The sequence below is a fragment of the Polypterus senegalus genome, chromosome 4, assembly GCF_016835505.1.
Source record: "Polypterus senegalus isolate Bchr_013 chromosome 4, ASM1683550v1, whole genome shotgun sequence".
In the NCBI taxonomy this organism is placed as follows: domain Eukaryota; kingdom Metazoa; phylum Chordata; class Cladistia; order Polypteriformes; family Polypteridae; genus Polypterus; species Polypterus senegalus.
The window spans coordinates 145,321,540-145,348,211 of NC_053157.1; the positions used below are offsets into that span (position 1 = coordinate 145,321,540).

General features: G+C 36.9%; 1 protein-coding gene across 16 annotated transcripts in view; it reads left to right on the top strand.

Moving 5' to 3' along the window:
* The window catches only part of ablim2 (actin binding LIM protein family, member 2), a 315,904-nt gene that overhangs the window by 270,982 nt on the left and 18,250 nt on the right, over positions 1-26,672 (top strand). For 15 of the 16 annotated variants that reach the window (XM_039751406.1, XM_039751419.1, XM_039751421.1 and 12 more), the window contains 3 exons: positions 4,128-4,182; positions 5,608-5,615; positions 5,780-5,860. In XM_039751406.1, the coding sequence (XP_039607340.1) occupies positions 4,128-4,182; positions 5,608-5,615; positions 5,780-5,860 (144 nt within the window). Of the gene's footprint in view, positions 1-4,127; positions 4,183-5,607; positions 5,616-5,779; positions 5,861-15,256; positions 15,346-26,672 lie in introns of those variants that run through there. The other variant, XM_039751411.1, reaches the window with a different exon arrangement.

A 26,672-nucleotide genomic window follows, 5' to 3' on the forward strand; every position in this document is an offset into this window, starting at 1 on the left:
ATTAAAAAATAGGTCAAGTAATCATTAAATGTACAGTTTTATTCAAATTTTTGATTCATCAAAGTAGCCACCTTTTGCTGATGAAACAGTCAAACTGTGGTAACCCTTTCGATTCAGAATGCCAGTCACTTTGCTGCCTCCAGCAAAAGAACCCCAGACCATCACACTTCCTTCTCCATGTTTGACAGTTGTTGTTTCTTACCCCGAGGAACCATCTTTTCACCAACTCGATGGTGTATGAACACCGTGTGTAATGAGCAGAATATTTCAAATTTTCCTTCATCAGTCCATAAGACTTTATTTGAACCCAGGACTGTGCTTCTGTGTTCATATGGGGTTTGAGCTTGCTGATGCCCGGGTTTTCATCACTATATATATATATATACCATGACATATTCTCTGTTAGTCTATATAGGGCCTTTCAGCACACCTCTGTTTTGATTACATCTTGCTTAAAGAAGGGGCCTGAGTTGCCTCAAAAGCTTGCATATTGTTATCTTTTTAGTTAGCCAATAAAAGGTGTCATTTTGCGTGACTTTTCACAGCACACCTCTGTAAAAGTGATGATCACTAAGGGGCCAGTAAAGTCTACTGGCCGATATCCAAATATCAGTCTTATAAAAATCATTTAGCATTCATTGTCTAATGCTGTGTCAAGAACTGCTGCTGTTGTGCAAAATATTTAACTTAATTCAAAATACAGTAGTTACGAATGTGGTCATACTGACTTATGCAGGCCATGGTGCTGTTCTGTACCTTGTTCCACGGTTTCTGTATTTTAGGTTGCAACACCATGCAAGTGTTTTAGAGCAAATACAGATCTAGAAGTTCAAATAGATAGATCTTAGTAATTGTGAATTTGTAGAAATTGCAGCAAAAACAAAAGGTTGTATTTCCTTAACTGTGTAATCAATTTATAAATTGTTGCATGGAAAATTCCATAACACCCCATAATAAAGGAGAGCATGACATACATCATGGGCCTCTGTTGCTTGTGTAAACCCAATGTAAATCTTTATTCTTTTGTAATGTGTAGTGAGTGTCATGTACTCTTTGAACTGGGATATAATGATAATCAGTTATTCAGAGTGCTCCAGTCAGGGGTGCTTGTCCATTTCATGTTTTTGTTTGTTTTTATATTATATACTCCATTTATTCCTTTCTGTCTTAATTGGTAATTTTTTTCTTCCTTTTGATCATTTTTTATTTTTGCAGAAAACACCAAATACTTAGAATGAAAGTTTTAGGCTTGTCTGACTGCGTTTTGTGATAGTTTTTGACAAATTTAGTTGTGTGATAAACAGAATAAGGCTCTTCTTTTTCACTCCCTCGTATGGAGCATAGTCTGTTCCTTCCTTAAGCATTTTATCTGAGGGGATTTTATCTCACCTGTAATTGCATTTATAGGTATCATTAATGTATCCTGTATTGTGCCACACAGTCTTCTGTTCTATGAATTATAATCAGAATATTTATTAGCTGTTTGGTCAAATTATAGAGCTGCAAGCATATATGCCATAGAAGCAGAGTCAACGTAAGTTTCCATCGTCCTAGAAGCAAATTCCTGAGGCAGCTGTGAGTGATACTCCCACATAGATTAAAGAATATATGACTGTTTGTACGTGTCTGCCAGTGCTTTTATTAACAGAATACTTAAAAATGATTAGGGGGGACAGACTTGGAAACTGATTCAGGAAATTCAGCATACATAGTTATTTCTTTTTTCTATAGCATTTATCCTGCATTTGTTGTATCAAGTAGTGCACAGAATTAAAGTTCATAGCCTACAGCAAGGTTTTAATGAAGAAGTCAGACTCGTGCAAACCAGTCTGATTTTTTCCATGTGCAGGTTTCCCAGAATTCTTTGGATTTAATAATCTCCAAAGAAATAAGCAGCAGGAAGAATGGCCAATTTAGTGAAAGGGATTTATGTGTGGAAAGCATATTAATACGTTACCTGTGATTAAACGTGGCATTTTCTTTTGGGGCTTATTACAGTGTAGTGTGTAGCTAAGTCCATCAGGTGGCGATGTTTCCTAAATGTTTGCTGTCATTGTTCCAATCTTTCAAATATTGTGCAGTGAGAGCCTCATTTTATATAGGTCCTATAATCTGGCCTTTATTTATTTACATATTTCTTCTCATCTTATTCATGAGATCCAAAGAAAGATTAATAACCTGACATCTGGAATAAACATTATCTTTGCGACTTTAATCTAAGATATAGCCATAGCTGTGCTGAAATGAGACCTGCTGATTTAAACATTAGGGACAGTCACATTCAGAAAGGCAAGTCAGGTCTAGATAGGATTAAAGACAGTACAGGATATCATCATGGCAAGATATTTTCCTTTTCAGTTTTTATGATGTTATTGTGCAGAAATCCATCAGTCATTTTAAAGCTTTGTCAGGATTATTAAATTGCAGTGTAATTTTAAGCCGTAGAGTGTTGGATCACTCTGCTCAAATCTTACTTGGCACAGAATATGGAATACAGTTGACCACCAAGTACAAATTAAAATAAAAAAGTGACAGTAAAAATCCTAAAAGAGCTCCAAGCTTCCCTGCTTAGCATGCGATAGTAAATCAAAAATATGATAAGACGCCATCTTTAGCTTTGTCGAGGCGTTACTTTAAATGATCCACACTATCGTATGACACTGTTTACTCTACTGTAGTTCACTAGCTTACAGAATGAGCATTTTTAAGGTGCTCATTTACAGAAACGACCTCTCTGACTAAATTCTTCAGTTAAAATGTTTTGCAAAAACAACTGCTATTATTAAAACACTTTTCTTACAATTTATATAATGATCATATAAAATGTATGTAATGATGATATCTGTACCCCATTATCATGGGGATGCAAGTACCTCCCTGAATAGGCTACTGAAGAGTAAACATACAAGCAACCTAACCAAGTGAGTTAAGGAAAAAATCAAGATGGGGCAGCGCCATCATTACATCACTACTGGCTCTCAGGTCAAATACTCTCAAAACAGTTCATGCTCGTTTTTGTTGGCAGTGTCAAAAATGCCTGCTTTTATCATCTGTAAAGGACGACACACCTGGGCGGAAGTCCCAGCCAGGATGGGGCAAGGTTCTTTACCTGGCTGGAAGCCCAGCTCATCAGATGTCCAAAAAGAAAGACAGGGTGTTCCCTGTCTTAGTCAGGAAGATGGCAGAAGATGCCAGTTTGGAACGGGGTATACTGGTGTCCTGGCAGGGTTAGATTAAGGAACAATACCTGGACAGGAGACAAGTGTCACTAGGGGAGACAACAGGTCAGGGCTGTATGCTCCTACAATAATCCCTGAATCCCTGGGTGGCATTACCTGTGTGGACACCCACAAGACATCCTGGGAACTGTAGTCCCATGGGCAGCCTTGTTGGGTTCCAGAGGTGCTGCCAGAGGGTGATGTGAAGATTTATGATCCCTACTCTTGTAACCACTTCTGGGTCGAGCAGAAGTCCCCATCAGGCTATGCCCAAGCACTGGAAGTACTCCATGGTCTGAGATAAAAGAAACCACTCAACCTTATCCAGGCTAGTCAGAGTCGAGAGAGGAGCTGTGCAAAACACACCTGGGAGGAGTTGACAAATAAGAGAGTGAGTGTGTGAGACAGGAGAAGAGAATATTTGTGGATACACAACATGTAAGAACCTTGTTGTGAGGTACTTGGGTTAATAAATCTGTTTTATTTGAATTTGGGACTTTTGTAGTTGTGGTTGTGTTTGGTGATTGGAGTGCTGGACACCCCTCTACAGGTCATGCATATTTTAACTGACATTCTCAAACCTGTATTTAGGGAAGAACAATCAAAAAATGAATAAGTCAGTGTCAGTTAGTAACAGGAGTCAATAAGCAGCAAAAGTAAAGTTTTTATTTACATGCTTTTCTAACCCTGTTAGATATGATCACCCACATTGACTTTCTGGTGTTAGATGTGGTTCAAGCCACATTTTTCAGTTTTGCAATGAAAATCAGCCATTCTTAGAATAATAATGGTCAGTGTTTTATAAAATTGGGGAAAAGGCACATGTAATGAAATGGTTTCATTAAGTGGAAAGTATGTCTGCTTGAGTAGTTAACTTAAAAATAAAATTGTATTCATTTTTTATTTTAGACAACCAATTTAGCCCAATATGAAACAGACCACGATTCAACATGGGGCACTCGAGGTACAAATTTTCATTTGTCTTATAGAAGCAAAAGTGTAATGAAATATTAAGGTGTTTATTATCTCGTTTAATAACCAAGCTTTAATATTGTCTAGAGTATTCATTTTTTGTATACTTATAAATTTATAATTCAAAACAGAATTTATGCTCAGAATTTCCATATAAATGTGTTTTTAGCTTACATGCACATTACTACAGCTCAGTTGCAGACAAAGCAGCACTGCAAAAAAAAGTCTAAAAATAATCTTCTCCTGGTTATTTTTATTGTTGATATAATGCCAGTAATTGAGCTTCTGCAATACATGACCTGTACCCAAAGCGCACACCTCACATAATCGATTTTAACCTGCTTAATCCAAATTTGGGTCGCAGGGATCCAGACAGCTGGTATCTTAAACTATTGCAATCAATGGATATAATGCATTTCAAGTGATAAGCAACCACTTACTAGTTATATATACAAACCACCCTGGAGTTTTCTTTTAAACTCATCACCTGAAATAAATATTTGGGGTAGTGATTTTATTGCCTTTCTTTAGAGCAACTCTGTCTAATATTCTGATTTGTTCTCTGACAAGGAACATGCAGTCATGCCACAATATGATGAGAGATAATTTCATGTTACAAATGCAACATGTACAAAAGTGTCTTTGCTGCCCAAGGTGATGTTTTATCCACCATCCTCAAATAATTTCAAAGAGTTTGTATCCATTGTGCCCCCAAAGCCAGGACCCAGCATAAGATTATAAACCTGCTGTCTGGGAACTACCAACCAGGCAGATTCCAGGAATTAATGGTGCCTACAGCCTTGAGACACTCTTATCACTATTTTGTTAACCTGTGTTAGCAAACTACACTACTAGGGAAATGCATCCTGTGATAACAATTGATGTATCATGATTAAGTAAGTAAGGTAAAACAGATATTAAGAAAGCTTGTCAAGCCATGACTCAACAGGTAAATACTACCAGAAGTGAATAATTGCTGTATGCACCAAAAAAACAGCAAATGCATAAAAAGAATAAGGACAAGTAAAATGTTAGTTATAAAAAAGTGATCTCTTCTTTTTTTCTGTAGTTAGTTCGCCCAGAGAATTGTAACTCCTGAGCTATAAAATCTAGAAGGTAGTGAGTCACTACTGGGCAATAGAGTAAATGATTATGGATTATTTAAAACCTTAGCCATAATGTATCTTCATTGTGTTAAGCAATCTAGAATTAGAAAGGAGAAAATGTGTAAATGCAAAGGGGAAACGGGCATTGAATCATTTGTTATTTTATTTAGACATTTAAGGATAAGCCTTAAAACTTTATAAACACCAGTTTGTTTATAATAACTTAACAATTAACTGTTATTAATTTGATATGTGCACATCTTCTTACTGTCACTATTAATCACTACAACTCATAATGTGCTTTTTTGCAGAATATAAGGTAAGCAAAAGTATTTCAAGAAAAGAAGATCTGCTGTTGACCATCTGAAAATCTAGACAAGTTATCTGGAACTTTATGTACTATATTTTTTATATTTCTATTACATGTATAACTTTTACTATGTGGCAAATGTAAGTCCAGTCAGTGTTTGCTTCTAATTTCAGGTTTATCCCTATGAAATGTTATCTGTGACAAACAGAGTTCGTGTTAAGTTGCCTAAGGATGTGGACCGGACCAGGCTGGAGGTGAGTCTTTGTGCTGCCTTTTTTTGATAACTCAGATTAATCTAGCATTTTCTTTCACTTTCTCCTTCTCTGTCACACATTTTGTAGCATATTATGCATGTTTGTTTCCCAAAAAGGAAGTTTTTCTGACAGGGATAATCAGAAATTTTCAGTTAAATACCTAAAGTGGTGCTATGAAACTGAGCTCACAACTAGCCATGATATGGTTCCAGTCTTACAAGAAGGCCCAATTTTTTATTGCCATTGAATCATTATTTTATAATCTTTTTTTATAACGAAGGTCAGAAATAATTACATGAAGAACACCAATGTGCCTTGTGGTGGTATAGTGCGATGTAGGCAGTGGCTGCCATTCAAACAGGAGTTATTGAATTGTATCAGAATCTCATAGCTGGGAGGCTGGTTTAGTAGCACATACCACAGTAAACAATCGTTGTTTTGAACTGTTGTATATTGTTACTTCAAAAAGGTTGAATATCCCTAGTCTGAAATTCCAAAATCTGAAGCTTTTTGAGCGGTGACATGACACTCCAAGTACTAAATTCCATACCTGACCTCACTTGCCCAATCGGGGCTCTGACCAGTGTTCCCTCTAATTTTGTTTTTTTCTTACTATGAGCGGATGTGAATAACACAGGATCTGGTACTTAATGTTTACAACTGAATTCTTCAATTCAGAAGGGGCTTACAATTTCAAGTGAGGCACCAACACATGACTGATGAGTTGGGCGTGTGGGTTGAGCATATTGTGGGCTGTTTTGGGAACCTCAGGTGCATTATCAAAGGGTGAAAGGCACAATGACAGCTGCATGGTACATCCAAACTGCTGCATGGGAGGGAATATGAACAATACTATTCAGAAGAGCTGGCAGTGCAGCTTAGACGGAGCATAGGCTGTGTCGCTCCTGTGGTCCTACTTTGTTATTAATCATCATCACCGACAGACCTACTGTACATGCATTACTCATTGCTTATTCTCTCTGTACAATAACCATTTAACCATAGGTGGAGACTGAAATGCCTGCAATTGTTTCTTTTTGCTCTTGTTTAACAGCTAATACAGGTACTCTGCTCATGCAAAAAAATAAAATTAAAATATCTCATAAAAATTGTTCAGACTATGTGGGTAAGGTGTATATGAAATCCCAAAGGTATCTCATTATGTATATGCAATATTCCAAAATCTAAAAATATCTGAAAGACTTCTTGTCTGAGGCATTTCAGATTAGGGATCCTCAACCTGTATATTGTTATGGCATTTTTAATGGTATTTAGCAAATATGATTTTGCATCTGATGTGTTTTAGTTTTTCAGTATTGCAATATTACTACTTTCTATTATTTATTTACTGGTGTTTCAGTCTTCTTCTTTAGATTCTGTTTGTTTTGGTAGAAAAAAGAAAACAAGAACGGCTCTAAGACTTGATGCTAAAGCTCTATTTTGAACATTAAAATGTATTTTGTTCCCATAGCTGCTCAGTGGGCGATTTGTATATCAGTAGCAGCTCTTCACTTACTTAATTAACTGGAGGTTTGCTGTTGGTTAACTAAAGTAATTTTTGCAATCAAGAACTCTACTCTATTCAGGGCCACACTTCAGCTAAGAACAGGTTGAGAAATAACCTATAGAATTGAGTATTTAGTGTTGGTTTTTATTTATATATAGTATAGTACCTCACATTGCCTATAAAAGTATTCACCCCTTGGAAGTTTTCCCATTTTATTGTTATGCAACTTTGAATCACAATGAATTTAATTTGGCTTTTTAATGCTATAAGAAAGAGAAAGGCTCTTTAATGGGAAAACTGATCTACCTGTATACAACATGGTCTAAATCTCTATATATAAAATCCATCATCTGTCTGTCTGTCTGCTTGCTTTTCATGGGAGAACTACTTAACAGATTTAGATCAGGTTTTTTTCTATAATTTGCTTGAACATTCCAGTTGATTTTGTGACCTCTTTCATCATGCTAAGTATCATAGTTCACTTGTGGTACCAATTTATTTGCACGAATCCAAAAGAGATGCAGAGGGTCAAGGTGAGTGGGGCAGGGCCCTCCTCACTCATGCGCCAGTCTCGGGGCATATCTTACATCCGCTTAGCTGGTGAATGAAAGAACTACTTAACGGATTTAGATTGGGCTTTTTCCTAGAATTTGCTTGAACGTTCCTATTAATTTTGTGGTACCAATTTACAGTATTTGCACAAATCCGGTAGAAACACAGAGGTCTGAGGGGAGGGGGCAGGGCCCTCCTCACTCACACGCCAGCCTCGGGGCGTATCTTACATCCTACTTAACGAATTTAGATCAGGCTTTTTTCTAGAATTTGCTTGAACATTCTGGTTGATTTTGCGACTTCTCTCATCGTGCTAATCATAGTTTGCTTGCAGGAACGATATATTTGCGCTAATCTGAAACAGAGGCTGTAGGCCGTGGGGAGATGAAAAGCCTTACATAAGGAGTATGGAGCCAGGCAGGGCCCTCCCCACTGTCCTGTTTCACTTCTATGTGGGCGACTAGTAAAGTACAAATATAAAACACAAAATAATTGATCCCATAGGTATTCACACCCTTTAATGTGACACATCTAAAACATGTCTGGTGCAGCCAATTGGTTTTAAAAAAAAATCACATAATGTAATCAGTTCAATGGAGATCACCTTTCTGAGGTCGAGGGGTTTCAGTTGAGTGTAGTGAAAATACACCTGGAAGGTCCAACTTGTGGTCAGTTAATATCATAGCCTAACCTGCACAATAAAGACAAAAGAACACTCCAGGCAACACTGCAAAAAGTCAATGAAAAGCACAAGTTAGGGGAATGAGACAAAAATATCTAAGTTACTGAATATCCCTTGGAGTCCAGTTAAATGAATCATTAAGTAATAGAAAGAATATAGCACAGCTTGAAATCTCCCTAGAGCAGTCCGTCCACAAAAACTGATTGGCCATGAAAGAGGGAGAGTAGTGAGGGAGGCCACCAAGAGACCTATGATAACTCTTACAAGCTACAGTTAATGAGATTGGATAGACTGTGCAGACAACAAGTATTGCTCAGGTGCTTAACCAGTTACAGCTTTATGGAAGAATGTTAAAGAGAAAGTAATGACATAATGTCTTGGCTAGAATATGCCAGAAGACACACGGGAGAGTCTGAAGTCAACTGCAAGAAGGTTCTACGGTCTGATAGGACCAAAACTAAGCTTTTGGCTGTCAGAGTAAATGCCATGATTGGCCGAAAAACATTGTACATTATCCAAAATACACCATCCTTACAGTTGAGCGCTGTGTTGGCAGTAGCATGCTGTGGGGATGCTTCTCTGCAGCTGGCCACAGAAGCCTTGTTAGGGTATAAGGTGAAAGGAATGCAGCAAAATACTGGAAAATCCTGTAGGAAAACCTGCTATAGTGTGCAAGAAACCTGCACCTTGGGGGAAAATTTGTTTTGTAACAAGATAACAACTCCAAGCATAAAGCCAAACCTGTATCATCTACTTTGGGCTTGATATTTGTAATTAATTTAGACCACTTTGCAGAGATCTATTTTCACATGGATTATAAAGAGTCTTTTTCTATTGATCAGTGTCAAAAAATAACAAATTAATTGTACTGTAATTCAATGTTAGATAAATAAAACTTCCAAGTATTAAATATTTTTATATGTATATGTATATGATAGTACTAGCAAAATACCCACACTTCGCAGCGGAGAAGTTGTGTGTTAAAGAAGTTATGAAAAGAAACGGAAAAATTTTAAAAATAATGTAACACGATTGTCAATGTAATTGTCATAGGCTTACTTTAGTATTGAGTGTGAATTGTGATAATTGTAAAGAGTTTAATTTATGATTGTAAATGTTGTGTATGAGAAATGCACATTTTTAGGATGTAAGGATCTCTTTGTAAACGACATTTGGAGTTCTGCCCTCGGGCTGTAAAATGACCAAGCTGTCTGCTGAGCTTACTCTTTAGTATGCAACGTACAGCTGACCATGTGAGAAGCAATCTTGTGTCAAGTCAATGCTGACCATTTTTAGAGTCTGGCCCTGTGACTTACAGTTAGGTCCATAAATATTTGGACAGAGACAACTTTTTTCTAATTTTGGTTCTGTACATTACCACAATGAATTTTAAATGAAACAACTCAGATGCAGTTGAAGTGCAGACTTTCAGCTTTAATTCAGTGGGGTGAACAAAACGATTGTATAAAAATGTGAGGCAACTAAAGCATTTTTTTAACACAATCCCTTCATTTCAGGGGCTCAAAAGTAATTGGACAATTGACTCAAAGGCTATTTCATGGGCAGGTGCGGGCAAGTCCGTCGTTAAGTCATTATCAATTAAACAGATAAAAGGCCTGGAGTTGATTTGAGGTGTGGTGCTCGCATGTGGAAGATTTTGCTGTGAACAGACAACATGTGGTCAAAGGAGCTCTCCATGCAGGTGAAAGAAACCATCCTTAAGCTGCAAAAACTGAAAAAAAACCATCAGAGAAATTGCTACAATATTACGAGTGGCAAAATCTACAGTTTGGTACATCCTGAGAAAGAAAGCAAGCACTGGTGAACTCAGCAACGCAAAAAGACCTGGACGTCCACGGAAGACAACAGTGGTGGATGATCGCAGAATCATTTCCATGGTGAAGAGAAACCCCTTCACAACAGCCAACAAAGTGAACAACACTCTCCAGGGGGAAGGCGTAGCGATATCCAAGTCTACCATAAAGAGAAGACTGCATGAAAGTAAATACAGAGGGTGCACTGCAAGGTGCAAGCCACTCATAAGCTTCAAGAATAGAAAGACTAGATTGGACTTTGCTAAAGAACATCTATAAAAGCCAGCACAGTTCTGGAAAAACATTCTTTGGACAGATGAAACCAAGATCAACCTCTACCAGAATGATGGCAAGAAAAAAGTATGAAGGAGGTGTGGAACAGCTCATTATCCAAAGCATACCACATCTGTAAAACACGGTGGAGGCAGTGTGATGGCTTAAGCATGCATGGCTGCCAGTGGCACTGGGACACTAGTGTTTATTGATGATGTGACACAGGACAGAAGCAGCCAAATGAATTCTGAGGTGTTTAGAGACATACTATCTGCTCAAATCCAGATAAATGCAGTCAAATTGATTGGGCGGCGTTTCATGATACAGATGGACAATGACCCAAAACATACAGCCAAAGCAACCCAGGAGTTTATTAAAGCAAAGAAGTGGAAAATTCTTGAATGGCCAAGTCAGTCACCTGATCTTAACCCAATTGAGCATGTATTTCACTTGTTGAAGACTAAACTTTGGACAGAAAGGCCCACAAACAAACAGCAACTGAAAGCCGCTGCAGTAAAGGCCTGGCAGAGCATTAAAAAGGGAGAAACACAGCATCTGGTGATGTCCATAAGTTCAAGACTTCAGGCTGTCATTGCCAGCAAAGGGTTTTCAACCAAGTATTAGAAATGAACATTTTATTTCCAGTTAATTAATTTGTCTAATTACTTTTGAGCCCCTGAAATGTAGGGATTGTGTTAAAAAATGCTTTTTTTAAGTTGCCTCATATTTTTTGAATCATTTTGTTCACCCCACTGAATTAAAGCTGAAAGTCTGCACTTCAACTGCATCTGAGAATTCGTTTAAAATTCATTGTGGTAATGTACAGAACCAAAATTAGAAAAAAGGTGTCTCTGTCCAAATATTTATAGACCTAACTGTATTTATTGTCATAGCGAAGCAGATCCTTACTGGTAATTGTAGGCGTTTGAATTGGAATCAGAGGGTATGAGAGGGATGCAGGGAATAAATATAGTCTCCCCTGAGTCAGTTCCAGTGAAAACATTTGCCTCAATGAGGTTCTTGTGCAGAGATTTGATCTGAAGCCTGGTGCCATTACAAAGTTTTGGTGGGTGTAAGTTTCGTAGTAACATAATTGGCGCACCAACATTCAAAAGTAGAGAATGCAGAGGCATGCCTGGAGGATTAAGAGTGTGAAGAAAATAAATGAAAAGGCAGGAGTCACCAGCAGGAAGACGTGAAGCAAGGTGAACAATAACAGGCTTGAAGCAGTGGAGTATAGAAGAAGGGAGCAATGAGCACGCCAAACAGCTGAGGAAAGTAAGGAAGCGAGTGAGGAGGGACATAAGCATGGCATGTCAATGTATATAGGCAGGGAGCCAACCACGTGGTAGGTGCGCGGACAGCGGCTGTGCAGAAGAAGGAAGGGGGACCAGGGGCGGCCCTTGTGCATCTCTGTTATGAAATAAATTCTCTGTTAACAGAAATAAGGAATGAAACCACCAAAAAGAGAGGTCAGTTTCAAAAGTTCCTTACAGCATAATGGTGAGAACCGCCAAAAAGAAGACGTTATTTTCGAAAGTTTGTTACGGGGCATGGCGTGAAATGAAACATATTTAATGTTTCTAAGTACAGTGTAAAGGATGAGCATCTGAAATTTGGGCTTCCTACGTATATTAGAAGTCGCAGAAATAGAGAGGAGGGGTTTCCCCTATCTATATATACAATTTAGGGGGTACACCTGTTTCCCCCCCTTGGGTGTTGCAATAGGACATGAAACATACCTAACTTTTGTAAGTACACTTCTAGGAATGAGCACGCAAAATTTCAGCTTCCCACCTATATGGAAAGTGGGAGAATTAGTGATGAGTCAGTGAGGGCTTTGCCTTTCATATGTATAGATTGTAATTAATGAAAGTGACATTAAATAGATTTGCAAATTAATGAGAATCAAATGACAGCAAGACATTATTGTATTCATTTGGGAGTGACAGAGATCACAAAATTTGAGATAAATGTTCTTCAATCTTTCAGTGTACTATTTTTGCTAGTTTATGTCAAAATACTGTACATTAAAAAAACACAAAATTGTTTGAACAGGGTTTCGGTTCACCATGAGCTACATAGTAAAGCAACATCATTCTTCCATGCAAAGATAATAATTATTTGGTGCTTAGATGTTAAAAACTATGGTAAGCACAGTTCTGAACCCTGCTATACAATTTGGCAGTGAATTCTTCTCTAACAAGGCTATTCAGCAGTACATGATTTACATTTAATTTTTATTTAATTTATACTCTTCAGACCATTCATTACCACCGAACAAGGCAGTATCATGCTAGTGTCAGGTTCTCAGACATTTCTTTATCCATTCTTTTAATTTATACTTTCATATATATTGTTTTTTTTTTAATATTGGTGATTGACTATGACATTTCACTTTAACCCCTAAAATTGCTGGTTTAGCTCTTTACCTTTGAATCACTGTGTGCGCCTGAACTAATAATTTATTTGACGTGGCTCCTGTAATAAAAGAAGTGTAAGCAAACGTACCATAGGCCTGAATTTAGAAAGGTGCCCTGAGATTAGATTCATCACTCAAGCTGCTAAACATAAAACAAGGGTAGAGCATGCCCTGTTGATTGACATGTGTCTTGGCTTTTTAATGGTGCCTTGTATTTCACTATATGCATTTGTAACGAACAGCAACTATTTAATGGCCCTAAGCTTTCTTGGAAAGAAAGATAAAAGCCTTTTCTGTACACTCAAGGGTGTGCTTTATGTTACAGTAACTGTGCTTTTACTTGGTTATAAGCATGACAGCTTGCTTTCCTACAAGTTGCCCCTACCATCTTCCAAGACAACAAGCAATGAACTCATCTAAAAACTAACCAAACAAGCTAGATGGAGCGAATATTCTCCTTTCATTTTTATATTCATACATTTTTATTCTTAAGAGTAAAACCACTGTCTGTTCTGGAAGTGATGCAATGTGACTTTGGAAAGGGCACACTCGTCAAAAAGAAACCGATGAAATGGTTTGAAGTTCATTTCTTTTTAAAGTTTTATGTTCAATCTGTGCAAGTTTTACAACTGATGAGTAATGACAAAATGTCTTTGCAGCTAAATCAGGATCAGTGGTGTTCAAGAATTTTGTAAACGTCTAAATTTCCCTTTAAGCCTGTGGTTTTCCACAGATTCTTTTAAACAGTTCTATGATAGACCTTAAGTTGAGTGCAGAATAAATCTCTTTCCTATAATGAAAAACTTGTTAAGTACAGAAATGCTAAAGCTAGTAGTTCAAGGCTGCAAGGCTAGAGTGTTACTTTGTCCTGCTATTTCACCAAATGGGTTCTTAAGGACCACAGCCTGTCCATTTCAACAAGATGATCAAGCAGATTCTTCCAGACTAACACCAAATGGAAATTCCTGAAATGTGTCATAATCAACATCCTTAGGATGGCGAAGGACAGGCGACCCAGCATACACTGAGGTGCTTGATCCTCTGACTGTGAAATGTCAGGATGTCAGTTTAGCTCTTCACAATTATTAGGTGGTAGTTGAGTGATCTCATTTCAGATACAGAAGCTGTTGTCCTGACATCCAAAACAAAGCTCATGCAAACAAAAATCTGCTATGCTGATCTGACATTTTTAATGGAAGTTCTGTATGTACCAGCTGTATGCATTACACTGAATGTGACTCTAGAGCTTGGCCATGGTAACACTGGAATGGAGTTTAAATTCTGAAGTCTTTCCAGCAGCCCAGAGAATCTAGTTCTGATTTAATTTCAAAATTATTTTCATGTGTATGTAGTCCGATAAAATTATTGCTTACATACCTCCCACAGACTAGTGACATTAGTGCAATACTAACCACAGACAGTGAATACAAAAAAGCCAATGCAACATTATACTGTACATGAGAAACAACATCAAATTATTTATAATTTTTTTTATTCATTATGAAAGGTTGTTGAGTGACCTATGGATAAAACTAGCCCTGAATCTGGTTTTGCACATGACACAAGGGCGCTCAGTGCCAGTAATGTTCTAAGCTGACTTCTCCACCCTCTGTTGTGTTTTGCAGTCCCAAGATGAGCAGGCACCAGTAAGTATGGACTCCACTGAGCACCTGTAGAAGTGGGTGAGCATAAGTGGAGATGCAGAAATGTAACTAATGTCTAAAAATGTAAAGACATTGTTGTGCTTTCTTACCTATAGCCAAGATGTGCTTCAGGTCATTAGGAATAGTGACTTCCAAGATATTTAAGCTGTTGTATTAACTCCCAAATCTAGGTCCTTGGTGGTCTTTGATGGTACAACAGTGTTAAATGCCGAGCTGTAGGTAGCCTATAAACAACACTTTAGTGTACCGGTATTTTAATCTTCATTGTGTAAAGATGACATAAAGTGCAAAGTATAGCATCCTTTGAGGGCTTGTTGTGATGATATGAAAACTGGAGGTGCTCCAAACATTCTGTTTAATGTGCTTCAGTAACAGCCTCTAAAAGCACTTTGTCATAACTGGAGTGGACGCAACTGTATGTTGCCATTTAGAGAATACACTTTCCTTTTCTTTGACATAGCTATAACTGTGGCCTTTTTCAGGCAGGAGGGCACCACAGTCGGTCTCAGTGAGTCAATGAAGTTGCCTTTGAAAATGACAGCCTAACAGAAAAAGAGGTGATTTTGTAGAGATAAAGAAAACAGGTTGAAAGGAAGAGAATTGGAAAGGAGGCTTTGCCTTAGAGGAAGACATCCATCAAATGATCCACCCTTCTGAGACAAGAAAAACCTGGATATAGTTGTTCAAAAACTAGGAGGAGCTGGTAAACAAATGGTAAACAATATCCATAGAAAATTCAGGTTCCTTCATGGGACACTGTGTATGTTGTAATCTAAAAGGTAAATCTCTATTAGAAGGTAATAAATCAATTCTGGGTTTCAAGATGTAATTGCTGACTGCTGCTCCAGTCAATACATTAACTTCAATAACACTGAGCATTAGATGTGTAACTGCTAATCTTATAGCAGATGTGAACTTACACAAACCCCACTTAGTGTTGGGGTCCTGTAGTAACATTATAATAGCACCCATTAATCAACTTTAATTGATGAGAAGGCATGTCATATAGCATTGTGCTGCTTGAAAATTCTAGTGGAATTATATATCTTTTACTGTTATATTCAGTGTCCCCTGAATTGTCACTTAACTATGTACAGTATTCTCAATCCAGTATATTATTAGTCTTGTCATTCTCTCGATTGACATCTTCGTTCTTTGGGTAGATGATTGCAGGACATGGTATTACACTGACCAAATACATCTTCATCAAATGAATTTTTGTACAAAAAGTGTTCTGGAATTTCAATAATATCATCCAAATAGAAGTCATTTTCTTGTATAGCATCACCCAGTGTAAGTAACCTTACACTGTAAGCTGGGTGTTCAGAACGTATTAATTTTCAACGATATAAGCCTAAGAGCTCTACAAGAATTGCTGAATTTAAGGCAAACTTGTAGAATAGCAGACTGCACTGCAAGTGGCCCAATTGTATGACATAGCCTGAAGTGACTTCCCTGAAATACAGTAAAACCTTGCCACCAAAAGTGATGTAATTGCCCTTTATGTCCTTGAAAAGTATATCTGTTGCATATATAATATGACTGGATGCCAAGGTACTGTACGTTGAACTGTTATTAAAAGCTTTGTTTTGTATACTTCTTGCATCCTCAGTATTCATCTTAAAACAAAGGCTTCATTTAATCCAAACAATACAATAGGTTTATGCAATGAAATTGTATGACCACCATTCTAACAATTTTCAGCAATATTTGAAGATGCTGCTGCTAAAACTAAATCCTGTTATCCTCTAATAAACCATTAATACACTATAGAACTATATTTTACCACAACCTCCAGGTCTATCTAAGAAGAAACACTTAGGCTGAAGAAAGTGATCATGAAGAGCTGCAATAATTTCATTAAATGCAAGTGTGTACTCTCTGTTTAGAGTGGCAAACACTTGTTCAGCATATATTTACTCAGCTGATACATCAAAATTGCTTCGTGGAAATACTGTTAAGCATGTTGGCGGATCAGTTAATTTAAAATGTGATAATCTAAGTCCATACTGAATTAAAGGTTCATGAAAATTTTGTAATGTATATTGTTAACAATCTGAACATTTGCTACATTTATTTTTGAACTTCCAGCAAAAAATAATCTGTAAAATAAGATTTAAAATCATTCTATAGTTTTATGTGGTTTAGTTGGAGAACCAAAAACACAAATACAGTGTGTACAAAAAGCAGATGCAACTGTTTTCTAATTTTAGCTTGACTCCCCTTATATAAATTAGCTGAGATCAAAACCAGGATATCAAGGGTCAAGAAAACAAGTTCAGAACAAGAAACCAAAATTATAGTTAATGGGTGTAGCAAAATAGTTAAAAACCAGTAAGGTAGTTCATGAACCGAGCCAAAGTGTAAACTGAAGAACATAGTCAAAATACAAAAAAAGTTTATGACCAGCAATCGATATAAAACTAAAAGAAAATAATGAAAAGTTTGTTAGTTATACCCACAAAAATCCAACATTGTTCTCCTCATTGAAAGATAAGTGATTGCATCAAAGTTTTTGTCTAACACAATGATCCTCTTTGGTTTTGATAAGTTGAATTTCCTACATCAGGTCTCAAATGAATAAGCAAGTCAAATTAAAATGGAGGTTCACCATCCTGATTCTCCAGCAGCACGGCAGCTTAATGTGTTCTTGGATTTTCATACCTGTATACAAATATGTGTATACCAGACGAGCCTTGTTATGTATTATAGGCAGGCAATGTGTGGTTGCAGAGACAGCAGGCACTTGTAGGTGGAGTTTTAAGTGGTAAAAAGGTAAGGGAGGTGAGAAGGGATGGTTGATATATGTAATGAGGTAGGAAATTGCTTTAGGCACTCTTTTAGGTAGAGAATATGAAAATGTATAGGCGAAGAGTTTATGTGTTACTTTTCAAAGTGTTAGTATTTTTACCTTCCAGAACCCCTTTAGATTTATTTTGTGTTGGGGTATGGTGAGTGTACCTCTACATAGCTCAATGCATATTAATACGGTCTTTACTATCATGTGTACAGAGTACTGTGAAACTCTTATTTGCATTAGCTAATAAACATACAACATGTCTCCACTCTATTTATATACAGTTTAAGGAATGCCTTTTTTGCATTAATGTTATTTTCCAAAATTACAACAGTTCTAGTCCATTTATGCACTACACCTACTTTGCATTGGCCTAATTTCCTAACTGACATTACAGAAATTAAATAGAATGACATATTTTTATATGACTTTCCTAATATAAGGCTGTGAATTTAAAATTTTAGCCTTTTTAAAGCACCTCTCCTATATACTGTACACACCTACAACATATGATTTTTGTTTTTTTGTAATTATTATATCCAGAATCTCATAGTATGACACATGCAAAAATAACTCTGGTAAGATAAAATGTGTAAATCTGCTGAAATGCAAATTATCATTTTGACTCCATTACTGTACCTTCCCTTTATATGCAGCTAAGTTATATGTAGAGAATGTAAAAACACAATTCAGAAGCAAAATATTAAACCTATCAAAAAAGTGAATATTTTACCTTTAAACAGGCAAAATTTGAAAATGATGAATGCACTTCAATGTTTATCTAAGAATATTCCTTTGAACCCGGGAACAGCTTTTTTTGACAGTCCATTGGCATATTAATGCCCATCAGTCAGGATATTTTTGGTTTCTTTGACTCATTTCTAAACCAGTTTTTTCCTCAGTATAGTTGAGTAAGGACAACCTTATAAAATGACTATATTCACTGAAATGACAGCAAAGTTTAGCTGCCTGTCAGCCTAACAGCATTACTCTAGACTACTGAATGACATTTTTCTACTTTAGAAACCATTCTAAGTTCTTATTTAATATAGTAGATGTCACGAAATAAGCTACAGCCAGCCTGGTCCTAATGACACTGAAAACCTCAGAGTAATGCACTTCAATTTCTCCACTTACAACTTAACATGCTAGTGTTTATAAATTATAGCCTGTCATTTAAATGTATAAGTAAATAATTATAAGATATTTTCAGAGATATTTTGTTAACTGAGATGAAGGGGCCCCATGTGGGTTGAAAGAAATCGTACTCTGGGAACATAGGCACCTATGTTTTTCCTATGTTATACCGTATATTAGGACTACAGTGTAACAAAATGCAATAGAGGTGACCCTTGAGGGATATACAATACACTCCGGTAATGCACACTGCATAGTTAAAATGAAAGGTTACTCTACTTATTGGAAAAACACACAGTGTGCTATGTAAAGGTCTTTTATTTGTATACTTACTGTAGTTCCACCCATGAACACTTCTTTCATTTAATGTGCGATTCTTCTAATTTTACAGCTTGCATAATGGAAAAAAACTATTTTTCGAGGAACAGAACATCAATGATGCATTTTCCATTTTGGCTCTGATAGCGTACCACTTACTTTACAGTTAAATGCCACACACTATGACTATACAAACAGAGCTATTTGAAGGATGTGAACGAAATGTAAAATTAATGAAAAATGAAGTGAAGACAGTTAAAGCAGTATAATGTGATGGGAATTTCAAAACTATTTGTACGTGAAAGATGTGACAGCAAACCCCAGAGTAGTTTTCTAGAGTCTTCCAAATTAAGACATTCTATTTCTAACTTGACATTAGCTTTAAATGGGAAGAGCTGTTAAGTGAATTGATCTCTCTAAAGAAGCACATTTTGCAAGCTACTGTTCTCAGTCACAGTTTTGACTCCTGTCTTCTCATACTCATCCACTTTTCTAGTAAATGTAACAGTAACAGTTTTTTTTCTGGCCATTAACAACTATTAAAAATGTCTTTATCTTTACAGATATATTAGTATAAGCCCAAGAAAGCCCTATGTGTTAAATTTTATTCTACTTTAGTTTATACATTCAGTACAATAGAGTAGTGTGATAAAAATTAAAACTGTGTAAGGTTCCCACTAAGGGCAGTCTTTTTGAGCTCTTTCTTAACAGTGGACAATTTACCTGTTGCTAGTATAATTCCTAATATTGTCAAAATTGTTATTTTTCTCTTTATTTATTTTGACCTACTTGAACTGGAAATGAAAACCTGTGTTTGATGAAAATCCACAGAATGTCAACTTTCCATTTTGGAGACTTATTTTAGGAATTTACTTTGTACCATTATTTGTATTCCACCCCCTCACTTCACAGAAGCATTAAGTATCGGGACAAATTAACTGAAAGTAAAATAAAGCAATATAAAACATATAATTTGGAGTGTTATTTTTAAGGTGTTTTGTCAAGTTTCTGCTGTGTTCATTTTCTGTTTTTATTTGTTATAAAAGTGTGACTGAGTTTGGTGTCTTAACAGTTGAATAGCAGACCTGAGTAGATTTAAAATTACAAGGTTTCTGTGATCAGCGAAGGCGTTTCATTTTTTTTTCTTATCTGCACTGGTTGAGTTTTTTCGAGACCTTGTTTGGTGCATCATAAAATTCCTGTACTTGCTTTCACGTAAACAGATACAGCGATTCTGTACACTGTTGGAAGTACTCTGCTGTAATAGTAATTAGTTAAATCATCAAGAAGAACGTATTAGTGTCCATTTCAAAAGGCAGCCCTTTGTTTATGTGTCTGATGGATTTTTTGCCTGTATCAATTGAATAACTGCCACTTGTATAACACAGTATAGAACATCGGATATGTGTTACAGCGCCACTTGCAATACTAATGTGACAGGAGCTTTGTTGCTCTTTTGGTGTATTATCACGGAAGTTTCACTTTTTGTTAGTTTAGTTCACCTACTTACTGTGGTGTCTTCTTTGTAGTGTAACATGTGTACTGCTTTATCTGTACATGTTCAGCTGCCTTAGGCAAAATGACACTTCTGTATAGCTGCTTTATTGTGCCCCACATGTATGGCTTTATCTGGACATGGCCAGTTGCCTTAAGCAAACTGAGTCTTCTGCTTTATAGCGCCCTATGTGTATGGCATCTCCACCTGAGGGCAGCTGCCTCAAACAAAGAGGCATACTGTCTTGGCCTGAACAGAACAAAGGGTTGTCTCCAGTCCTCGGCATCACTCAACACTGCTGTGCCACTTACCAAAACAGGTGCCCACAACCATTATGGCTATATATAAAATTACACTGTGATGCATCTGTTTAGCAATAATATATAATAAAAAGTCCTTTGGCAAATGCAAGGAAGCATGCCTATCAACCGGGAATCCATTGCAGAGAAGTCTCCTTATTTATACAGCACATTCATTTAAGCTGTTCTGAGATGTTATGATTGGAGAATGCCACCAATCACTTTTCTATGAAAACATTTGGTTGAATCGGTGAAAAGTTAACGCTGACTTGCACCCAATCATTGTACATCTCAAATGGATCATTTTACATGAATCTGAAAGCTTAACTAAACATTTGTTTATTGGTTAAAAGCCTGCTGGTTACAATCTCCCCCTTCTGGCCCAAAGTCGGCTGTGGAGTGGCTGTTTTGTCAAGCTGTCAAGACAATGTTTAGCCGAAGAAAAACTTGGCAGCTTCAAACAAGAAAATCTTGTACATCAAGTATAACATTTAGTTGCATAAATTATTTACATCTAGTTTTTCTTAATGGAAGACTTGATTAATCTTCAAAACAATCTATAGGTTACTGGATTACGAATATAGATGATAGTGACAGACAGCACTATTTGGGATTAGTGAGTTGTATTTTACTCACAGTAAATTGTTAATAAATCAATTAAACTGAAAACTTGTATTTTTTTTACTTTCTGCTTTATACCTAAATTTATAACATGAACTCTATAATAAAAGGATTACTCAGCTGTGTGGTTAGATGGGCCTAGAGAACTGAGCTATCCCATGTAAATCTGTGCTGTGTTCTTGGAATTTGCCTGATGGTGACTGTGATGACAATATGGAAGTGCTGCCGAACAATATTTGTTTATTAGTTACTGAGTTCTTTAGGTGGAGTGGTTTTAGTGAAAAGTAGAAGGTATTATAAGTATTATAAGTTTACTTGCTTTACTGAGAATTGTATTCTTTCTGTGTCATACAATAGTAAAACCAGTAAACTTAAACCACTTGCCTGTTTAGAGTTTGGATTGCTGCAGGTTTTTGTGCTGCTCGTGACCACAGAGGTACAGTAGCTCTGAGACAATTCAATGAATACCAAGTACAGTAAGTCTTTCTTTTTCTTGTGAAAAAAATTATCAATATTTTCCCTCAGTAAATAAATACTAGGTTACTTTTTTATATGCCAATAATAAATTTCCATCAGTATGAGACTTTTTAGTCTTATCTAAAAATATAAATTCAAAATATTTTTTAAAAATTAGGTATGGGGGCCCCAATTTTGATGTGTTTTTGGTGTGTATGGGCACAGTTTTGGTTTCTACTATGAAGTATTGCAGTAGGCCAAAAGGGATATAGTACAGGCTGTACTACATATGAATTATCTTTACTGGTATACTGATGAATAATAAAATAAAAAACATTGGTCATGGAAAATGCAGATCTCTTAACATAACAAAGCTATTGTTGCCTTTTTAATTTTTTTTGCTGCTGCTGGTTTGGAAAACCCACAGTTCTTCAAAGTCTGCTGTGAGATTTGTATGAACTATGCCAATAAAAAACAATAAAAACGGGGGTGGGAGGAGTAAGCATGAGGTAGTCTCCTAGGCGAGTGCTCTGAATTAATATCTTATTGTCCTCACATTTTCATTGTATCGTCAAATCTTTATTCCTACTTGGCACATTTGATACTGCAGGTCTGGTCTCTATTATCAAATTGTCTTTTAATCTAGAAGCTAAACAAGCAGAATTTGATAATCTTTGTCTTATGGCTCCAGTGTCTGCATTATATTTGCATTCATTCAGGAACACGTAGGGCATCTGTTACTGGCTTTATAGATGCTGGTTTAATAACTGAGCTGTCTGTTTTTTATCCCTGCTGAGGTCTGGGCTTTCTATTAAAATTGTTAAGAGTATTTATTTTAATTAATCTGCTGTACAATGATGGCATGAACTGAAGCGCATTATGCTGTTTTATTTGTAACAGAGAAAATAAAAAAGTTATATAGCATGTACTTTTTTCATATTTATGTAGTAAAAAAAAGATAATTGAAACCATAATCTAATATGAGTCTGTAGAAAAGTCTGGCATTTCTAACATGTGATGTTTGTGCAACAGATGCATGTGTCACAGACTGCTTAACGTTAAGGACACTGATATCCACCATACTAGGTATTGTAGCTTATGATTAAAAAGAGCCAAGCCGTGGGTTAAATCAACATGAGTGAATGCACATCTAATTATGAGATCACTCAAGTTTTTAAAAACAGTTTACCGCTGTGGCAGAGCTCTATATTGTAATTGGTGTAAACTGTGAATGATTTTTTCCACATTTATTTGCAGGCGCTGTTGGGAGAAATTACAAAGTCCAAACTGAATTTGCCAACTTGAATTTCATAGCTGTATTCAGTATCATGTAACCAAAAATGATGTCAAAAACATTTGAGCTGCATTTTAAACTAATTTGGCAATAAAAATTTGATTTGCATTACGTGGGTTGCTAGCGTGACTCTTTCAGTTGAAGTACTGGTGGGTGCCTCCTGTCAGCAGTTCTTGTTATGCAGCACATTCAAAAGAAGCAGCACTTTATTTATGAAGTTGTCTTTAAAATAAACATATTGATGTACTTATTACTTTCCAAGGGAAAAAATAACATCTTCATGTGTGTCAGTCAGTTGCCAATAGTTCGGATAATTGCAGCTGCTGTTTAAAACAAAAGATGTGAGTACTTAAAGAACTTACAGTATATGATGGAAATACTCTTTCAGTTTGGTGAAAGCCTGACTATCAGTAGAAGAATATTTTATCACAAATGCTTGCTATCAAGTCCATAGAACCAACTATGTCTTTTAATATGCTGGATACCTGTGATATACTCTGTTTTGCCTGCCTTTTTGGATGTTCCATCTGCGGTTACAGAAGGAAAAGTGACTGGACTGTTTTGTATTGCAGAGAATTCCCATGTTGCTAGTATGACTTCTGCTTTAACACAGCTGCTCCAATGTTTTTCCAACTCTTTGCTTTCTTGATATCATTGATCAGCTGACATCTTCAGCACAAACAAGATCTGGCTGATATCACTGGACCTAGCAGTCTATCATGTCTAATATGTACTGTATATATTTATTCATTTTCTCAAACACGGAGTGGTTGGGCAGTACCAAAAGTTACATTTCAGAAAGCTGACTTATGGTGAAAAGTACATGTGTGATAAATTATTAGATTTGAGTACAGTAATCCCTCCTCGATCACGGGGGTTGCGTTCCAGAACCCCCCGCGATAGATGAAAATCCGCGAAGTAGAAACCATATGTTTGTATGGTTATTTGTATATATTTTAAGCTCTTATAAACTCTCCCACACTGTTAACATTATTAGAGCCCTCTAGACATGAAATAACACCCTTTAGTCAAAAGTTTAAACTGTGCTCCATGACAAGACAGAGATGGCAGTTGTTTCTCACAATTAAAAGAATGCAAACATATCTTCCTCTTCAAAAAATGCATGTCAGGAGCAGAGAATGTCAGAGAGTGAGAGAAAAGCAAACAATCAAAAAATCAATACGTGCTTTTGTGCTTTTAAGTATGCCGAAGCACCGCGATAAAGCGCATTTTTTAGAGGAGCGTCCGTATCTTCTAAGCAAACAGCCTCTGTGCAAACAGCCCCTCTGCTCACACCCCCTCCGTCAGGCAGAGAGAGTGAGAGAGAGAGAAAAGCAAACAATCAAGCACCGCGTGGGAAGCGTATCGTATATCATTGAGGAGTTTTATTTAATATGTAATACATGCTCTGATTGGGTAGCTTCTAAGCCATCCGCCAATAGAGTCCCTTGTATGAAATCAACTGAGCAAACAAACTGAGGAAGCATGTACCATAAATTAAAAGACACGTTCTCCGCAGAAATCCGCGAACCAGTGAAAAATCCGTGATATATATTTAGATATGCTTACATTTAAAATCCACGATGGAGTGAAGCCGCGAAAGTCGAAGCGCGATATAGCGAGGGATCACTGTATTCCATTCAGCCTAAGAAACTTCCATCATATTCACCTAGATTTTCCAAATAACGTTAAGTCAAGATTTGAAGGTTTGTAACAAAGAAAAACTTTCCTACATTTGTGTAGAGAAAAGCCAAGCAAAATGACACCTTTTATTGGCTAACTAAAAAGATTACAATATGCAAGCTTTCGAGGCAACCTTAACAAGTTTAATGTTGCAGAATTTATTATAAAGTTGCATCTGGGATCCTCTATACTATCTCCTTTCGTAATTTTAAACACTTCTATCATAACCTCTTAACCTCCATTCAGTTCAATTCTTTCAATCTCTCCTCATAACTCATACCTCTTAGATAGACAGATCCCAGTGTTTCCTGACACACTTCTGCTGAATAATTCATTGGTTGAAAGTCCTCAGTGTTAGTGTGTCAGAGAGAGGATATGCAGCTTTGTTCATAATGGCACTCAGTTTTCTTTTAATTCTGTCAGTCTAGAGTGTGTCCCATAACTAAGTCTGCCCTTTTAATTAGCTTGTTAATTCAATGAGCCTCTCTTGTAATGATGTTACCAGCCCAGCACACCACAGTGTAGAAAATCGTACTGGCCATCACAGAGTTGTAGAAGATGTGAAGGATGGATGTAAAAAAATGTGTCTCTTAAGTTCCTTTGTGTTCTAAGATCAGTCCAATCTGTCATTAATGTGTACCCCCAAGTACTTGTAGGAGAGCACCACCTCTACATCCACTTCTTTAATATTGACTGGACATAGAGGCTGTTTGGCATAGCAAAAGCCAATAACCTGTTCATTGGTTTAGCTGATGTTAAGATTCAGACAGTTCTCTTTGCACCAAGAAACAAAATTCTCCACCTGACCCCTTAGCAATACACCTCAGAAATGCAGACTCATCTGAGAATTTCTGCAAGTGATATGACCTGAGGTATACAAAATGAAGAGAAAAGGAGACAGGACTGTTCATTTAGTGCCCCAGTGTTGCTCACATCTGTATCAGAAACATATTCCTTAAGTCTCACAAACTGAGGTCTGCCTGACAGATAGTCCATTATCCAGGACACCACAGGCTCATCCACCTGCATATCTCTGAGTTTACTCCTTAACAGGGATGGCTGGGTGGTATTGAAGGCACTGGAAAAATCAATAAACATAAACCTCACAGTGCTTCCAACTTTTTCCAGGTAAAAATAAGTCTTGTGCAGCAGATAGATAATTGCATCCCACACTCCATTCGTTGTCTGATAGGAAAACTGCAGTGGGTCCAGGTGCACTACCACAAGAGGATTCATATAGTCCAGGACCAGACTCTCAAAGAACTTCATGATGTGAAACGTAAGTGCCACTGAAAAGGCACCTGAACTCTTTTGAACAGGAACAATGCAGGATGTTTTCCAGAGCAGTGGCACTTTCTGGGACTTCAGGAACAGGCTGAACAGGTGACAGAAGACTCCACAAAATTGGTCAACACAGGCCTTATGCCTGTCTGGTCCCACAGAGTTTCGTGTGTATAGCTTCATTAGTTATCTCCTTACTTGGTCTTCGGTTTGGAAAGCCCATACTGATATTCAGAAATGGACTTGTCCAGCTGACATGATAGAGGTTGTTGATATAGTGTAGATGGTGTTGGGGAGACATTGGAAGAATAAGGCAGTAATTATGCCCAGTTCATTCCATAAATCCTTCATGTTATTCTGAGTGAGTTTGTTATCTATTTTAGATTTGTAAGCTTCCTTTCCTTCAGTCAGCTTTTTCTTTAGCACTTACTGTGCATCCCTTAGAGCCCATTTGCCACTGGACTTAAATGCTCTCTTTTTGTCATTCAGGAGAACCTTAGTAATTCAGGGCTTCTTG